The sequence below is a fragment of the Streptopelia decaocto genome (genome assembly GCF_964273445.1).
Source record: "Streptopelia decaocto genome assembly, chromosome: 3".
NCBI classification, from domain to species: Eukaryota; Metazoa; Chordata; class Aves; order Columbiformes; family Columbidae; genus Streptopelia; species Streptopelia decaocto.
Window position 1 is genome coordinate 117,371,445 of NC_138656.1, and position 6,555 is coordinate 117,377,999.

General features: G+C 44.7%; 1 protein-coding gene across 1 annotated transcript; it reads left to right on the top strand.

Moving 5' to 3' along the window:
• Positions 1-1,575: 1,575 nt before the first annotated feature.
• Positions 1,576-5,618, top strand: LOC309438328 (gallinacin-4-like; the record flags this gene model as incomplete). The annotated part of the gene is made up of 3 exons (XM_082049526.1): positions 1,576-1,779; positions 2,497-2,583; positions 5,488-5,618. The coding sequence occupies exons 2-3, from the start codon at positions 2,526-2,528 to the stop codon at positions 5,616-5,618; spliced, it is 189 nt and encodes a 62-aa protein (XP_081905652.1). The 5' UTR covers positions 1,576-1,779; positions 2,497-2,525.
• Positions 5,619-6,555: the final 937 nt, after the last annotated feature.

Sequence of the window (6,555 nt, forward strand, 5' to 3'; positions counted from 1 at the left end):
CCTGTTTCTGAACTTCCATAAAAACCCTAACTTCCCATTTAGTGCAGTTCTTTTAAACCTAATTCTTGCTGATGGTTATTTTTCATTTTATGATGACGTATTTTTCACATTTCTAAGGAATGACTAAGAAACCTTTGAAGAAAGATAGAAGCAGTGCGCCCCCACCAGCAAGTCGTGGGCATTTAAGGAAAAATCCCTGCCGGGATTTATTTGGTAAATGAAACAACTGGCTAGTTAATTAATAACACTCAGATACACATGACTACCCTTATCGAAACCTAAAGCGTGTTGCTGAAGAAGGGAGAATTAATACCGAGAGCTAGAAATCATTGCACGTCCCTCAAACGACTGGTTGACATGATATTAAAATTTACTTTTTTTAAAAATTTACTTTTTTTTAAAAAAAAAAGAATTTTTCAAGTTACAAAAGTAAAGTCAAGCTTAAGCGTGACACCCTTCCACAATTTAGCCATAGAGCTGCTCTTGGTACAAACTTGGGTCTTATGCTCTCCCTGCAGGTTCCAGATGCAGCCTAAAAGCTGTGAGACACCAGAGAGAATTCGCACCAATTGAGGTGAAGCCAATCCATGCTGGAGGCTGAGTTTAGTAGTATGGACATGTTCAGACTCTGCTTTTCAGCCTGGAGATAAAGCTGGTGCAGGTTAGCTCCCTAGTAGAGATACGCCCATCAAGTAGTAACTACTTCTGTGCTCAAATAACAGTTAAATTGAGTAACAACAACTGGGGCTGCTCATGCTCAACCACAAGACATGAGGAAAGGCTGAGAGAACTAGGCTTGTTCAGCCTTGAGAAGCTTAGGAGGGACCTGAGCACCATGTTCCAGTATTTCAAGGGTAGCTACAGGGAAGATGAAAACTCCTTTTCTACAAGGAGTCACATGGGAGAGATGACGGGCAATGAGTACAGGTTACTCCTGGGGAGATTCCGATTAGACACAGGAGGGAAATTTTTTATCATGAGAACAATCAGCCGTTTGAATAATCTCCCCAGGAAAGCGGTTGATTCTTCACCTTCAAAGATTCATCTGGACAGGGTGCTGGACCATCTTGTCTAGACTGTGCTTTTTCCAATAAAGGTTGGATTAGATAATTCTTGTGGTCCCTTCCAACGTCATATTCTATGATTTAAGGCTACCTGAACCACACGACTTCAAGATAGTTTCAGTTTTATGATTTTTTTCTATACCGTGGCCACCAGAAGTTGTGAATGAGGGGCATGTCTTCAAAAGGTAACTGTGGACATCTGATGGGTAAATCCCATCAGAACCCACTATGTCCCATTTTCCATTACACAGCATCAGCTTCCAAACGAGCCCGACAGAACGACCATCCAGGCAGCCTCTAGAGCCCTTTTTATCATGCTGGAGATTAACCACCACTAAGCCTCAGCCAATACGCACAGGTTATATGGCACAGAAATCTTGACAGAGCTGCTGCGGATGATGTTGCACAAATGGAGGTGGCCCAAAGCGGTTTGTGTGCAGCTCGGCACATTTCCCAAAGCGATGCTGCAATAGTTTGAAAGCAATACCTCGGTTCTTCATAGGAGGATGGTAACAGAGAGGACTCATTGGGCCTCCCCGATGCTCCCCAAAGCTGTGGAGATTGTCTGATTGGCCACCAGAAGGCTGTGGAGATAAGCATCCTTCACCACCCTCCAGAGGCAGCATAAAGCCAAGCTCTGCTTCTTCGTCTTGATGCATCGGGGTGGCTGACACTGACCCAAGGACTTTTCCAACCTAGAGCCTCCTCTTAACTGGTAATGACCAAAACCTTCTCTCTTAAAAAGTTCTGTCCTTCTTAAATGTGCTGGAGACTTCATATTTTCCATGTATTCCACTGTTACAGCCTTAGCTATGCAGTGACTCTGGTTTACCAAGAGTCAGTTCTAGAAATCTGAAATATCGATAAGGGAGAAGAGTTTTTGTTGGCTGTGGGAAGAGAGCTGAGAACAAATGCAAATGGTCAGAAGTTTATCCTGGAAGTCCTGTATCCTGAAGCAGAAGAAAATCAACAGCCCATAAGCAAGAATAGGGCGAAGCTGGATTTTAAGCTGTGAAGGAGCTTTATCTTATTTTTTTTTAAGAAAAGCTCAAGAACACACATTGGATTATTTTGTGTAAATATAGCAAAAAATGCCTTATTTTTCTTTCTGAACTAGCAGCTTTAACTTCCCTAAGGCAAATCCAATTTATTGCAATGCATTGCAAATATCAAGCAACTTAGGATAAATAACTGGTTAATTAATACAGTAATTAAAAGGGGATTTAAAATCATATTTTTCTGCACAGGAGTTTCATCTTGTGCCATGATCAGGGGACCCTTAGGACAATAGACATTATTATAAAGAAAATGTGTAATGCCTCTTCTAGACTGTGCTTGGTCTTGAAGAACATTTCTGTACGTCACTTCTCAACCCACTATTATTTTGGAGGATCAACCCTCTTGCTAATGTCTTGGTCTTCTTCCTCTGTAGTGACGGGAGTTCCCATTCCACCTTCTGCCATGAAAACCCTTCCCTTGCTCTTTGCTCTCCTCTTGGTGGTATTTCATGGAGCTGCAGGTAAGATGTAAATGGAGATGAGGGGTTATGTGAAATGAGATACTGGTGTCTTATAAAGATGTCCTGTCCCCTTGGGAAGTGGCCAAGCTGCCTCCCGCCAAGATTCTTCACACTCATCATCAGAACTTGTTGGCAGAATACAGTTGATACAGGAAATTTGCAGGCAAACACTCCAACCATCAGTTCAGTGTCTTTGCTACTCCTCTGAAAATCCAGTTTGCTTTGAAAGCACTTGAGGAAACCCCAAAATTGCCATTCGGCACCATCATTTTCCCCGTTAAATCTTGCGGACTCTTGAATCACTTTGTCTCTGGGTCACCCTACAAGAAACCACTCATTATCAAATATTCTTAAGCCATGCACAAAAGAAAGGAATCCGGCCCCATGCTCTCCAAATATCCTTTGCTTCAGGACTGTCTAGTTGGGATGGGGAGGCAGAAGATTGTGAGTTAAGATTGAAATGCGACTGGTAGCTTCTACTTGATGGAGAAACCTGTGCAACCATAAGTGGTGGTGAAAGGCTGTGTCTAATGAGGGGATGCAAAGGGGTCTGGAAACCCACCTTGTTGTGTAGAAAAAGTGACCATGCTTAAATACTATCCATGAGAATGGTACAATTACGAACAAGTACCGCTGGAGATTTGGGTTCATGTCTGTAGGAACAGCTTGGAAAATGCCCTTTGAGGGTGTAATGATGGGGGAAGACTGTGATGAATTGTAGAATGGCAGGACCATGGGAGAGGTAACATATGTGCTTGCTTGATCTTATTCTTACCTCAGTCTCTACTTATGGTGGTTCTCATAGAAAGGACACTGGGCAAAGTGTTCCCTTGGTCTGGACCAGAAAGCTTGTTTCATTACTGCAACCTTTCAGTACTTAAAAGGGACCTATAAGAAAGATGGGGACAGACTTTCAGCAGGGCCTGTTGCGATAGGACAAGAGGTGATGGTTTTAAACTAAAGGAGGGAGATTCAGGCCAGACATGAAGAAGAAATTTTGTACCCTGAGGGTGGTGAGAGCCTGTCCCAGGTTGGCCAGAGAGGTGGTGGATGAACCATCCGTGGAGACATCCCAGGCCAGGCTGGACGGGGCTCTGAGCAACCTGAGCTGGTGAAGACGTCCCTGCTCATGGCAGGGGTGGCACTGGGGGACCCTTCCAACCCAAACTATTCTATGATTCTATGTTCTTATTTAATATACAAATATGGACAGTGGGTGTTTGGGCTGTTTTCAGTAGGGCTTATATTCTGGGTATAATAAAGCAAGAAGTTTATCTGCACAAAAGTTTGTGAGAGCTGAGTCTGCTCACAATACCCTCTGCCATGTCCCACAGACAATTTGGGATCAGAAGAGTTTTACTCAGCCTTTCCAGCACTCCATTATTTCTACCTGGGATTTTCTGGGTCCTGCTGTGTGTGCATCTAATGCCCCAGGGATGTGCTGGATCCACCGTACATCTGGAATATCTGTGGTCTCGTTGCTGGAACAAGCTTTCCACTTTCTAGATATGCTGGATTTAGTGCTATTGCACAGATGAACTGTGAAACTGGAATTAATCGGTTCACGAACAATCAGGTGCATCCAGAATGCGTCAGCCTGCCAGGCTACATCTTTATTGATCAAACAGGGCCAGGCAACATGCTGACTAATTAGTAGTCTGCTCCCTCACTACAGGAAAGGCCTTGAGGTGCTGGAGCGAGTTGAGAGAAGGGAACGGAGCTGGTGAGGGGCCGGAGCACAAGTGTGATGGGAGCGGCTGAGGGACCTGGGGGGTTCAGCTGGAGAACAGGAGCTGAGGGGAGACCTTCTGATCTCTGAACTGCCTGAAAGGAGCTTGGAGCCAGGGGGGTCGGGCTCTGCTCCCCAGGAACAAGCACCAAGAGCAGAGGAAACGGCCTCAAGTTGCGCCAGGGGAGGTTGAGGTTGGATGTGGGGAACAATTTCTTCCCCAAAGGGCTGTGGGGCATTGGAACAGGCTGCCCAGGGCAGTGGTGGAGTAACCATCCCTGGAGGGTTGATCAGACGGAGACGAGGTTCTCAGGGACATGGTGTAGTGCCAGTCTTAACAATTGGACTCAATGATCTTAAGAGTGTCTTCAACCAAAATGGTTCTATGATTCTATGATTCAATGATTCTATGATTCCATGGTTCTATGACTTCGAACCCTGACAACTAGTGCTTTCACAGATAAAACCCAGACACTGTTACTGAAATAGCATAGACTGATGACCATCCAAAAAGGCAGTTTGAACATGGATATCCTATTTTAATATTTTAATGAGGAATAAATGTTATCCCTGTTGCTAAGGGCAATGCCATGCTGCTTGGCCTCAGACCCAGAGGGCAATGCCTGGCATGGGGTATTAACCAATGTGGAGGTGTCATTCTGCATGCTTTGTGGAATTTTTCCATGTATAGTGGCCATAAATACAGACTGCTAGATACCAGGACCTGCTTTGAGACCTGGGTGGAATGTATAGGGAGGGAAATCGCCAAATCTATTGAAATTTGGCTGCACAGAAAGCTTCATCTTTCTGCCCTTAGAAGTGGCAGCCTCCCAGCTGAGCTGGTGCATCTCTCCTTAACTATGACCTACAAGATTTTAAGGGCTAGTAAGTGTCCACATTAGTGTTTTTTATCAGATCTCTGCTGTCCATCCCTGAAATCTGAATTCCAAAAGGAGTCCTGGTCTTGCAGACACAATTCTTACATCTGCAGAAGAGATTAGAGAATTTTCTTGGTTGTTCTGCCCATAAACCACCTCCTCTGAGGGTTACATTAGAACCGTCATGACGTTGGGCACCAGTGTGGCATGGTGTCAGCACACAGGAATTTAGCAAAATGCCAGTAATAGCTGTTGCTGTTTCCTGCTTTTTTAATACTTTTTTTCTTTATGGCACAGGCTTTGCAATACCTCCAGGACCTTATATGCCATGCGGATATCGTGGGACTTTCTGTGTCCGTGGGATATGCCCTCGTGGCAACATTTATCTGGGTCCGTGCCGTTTGGGGCATTCATGCTGTAAATGGTAAGTTTAGGATTTAACCAGGGCAAAGATGACTTTCCAAATTTTCGGTATATGCCTTGTTTAGTGGGATTTTCCCCATCAACATAGGCTTGAAAACCCTTAAATATTTTTATTTCCTTTGTGTAGGTTGTAGTGTGGCTGATTGCACACGATCTCCAGGGATCTGGGGATGATCGCTTCTCACACCATTGTATTTGGGGGACCGTTATACCAGTCATCGAGGATTTGCCATTCTTCTTTCAATAAATGTGAGAGCTGGGGAGGTTGTGTGGCTTCTGTGTGTGGTGGTGTCGTTCTTTTCTCTAGAAGTGTTATTTGCCTTTAGAAATTTGAGCAAGGATTCTGAAATCAGGTCAAACTTACCAGGAGTAAGTAGTTTATCAAAATATTTTCCCCTCTTGGGCTGCTGATCGAATGATTGTGGGGGTATTCTCCACCTGTTGGGAATCTCATGCTGTGACCAAAGCTGGGGTTGGTTGCTGTTTCCATAGGGAGCACAAAAGTCTTCTCCAGGTGATTTTTGGAGAAGACTTTTGTTAGGACAGGGAACTGCTGGAGAGAGTCCAGCATAAGGCAACCAAGATGATTAAGGGAGTGGAGCACCTCCCTTATGAAGAAAGAGTGAGGGAGCTGGGTCTCTTTAGTTTGGAGAAAAGGAGACTGAGGGGTGACCTTATTAATGTTTACAAATATACGAATGGTGAGTGTCACAAGGATGGAGCCAGGCTCTTCTCTGTGACAAACAATGGTAGGACAAGCGGTAATGGGTTTAAGCTGGAACATAAGAGGTTCCACTTAAACTTGAGAAGAAAATTCTTCTCAGTGAGGGTAACAGAACACTGGACCAGGCTGCCCAGAGAGGTTGTGGAGTCGCCTCTGCAGACATTCAAACCCACCTGGACACCTTCCTGTGTAACCTCATCTGGGTGTTCCTGCTCCGG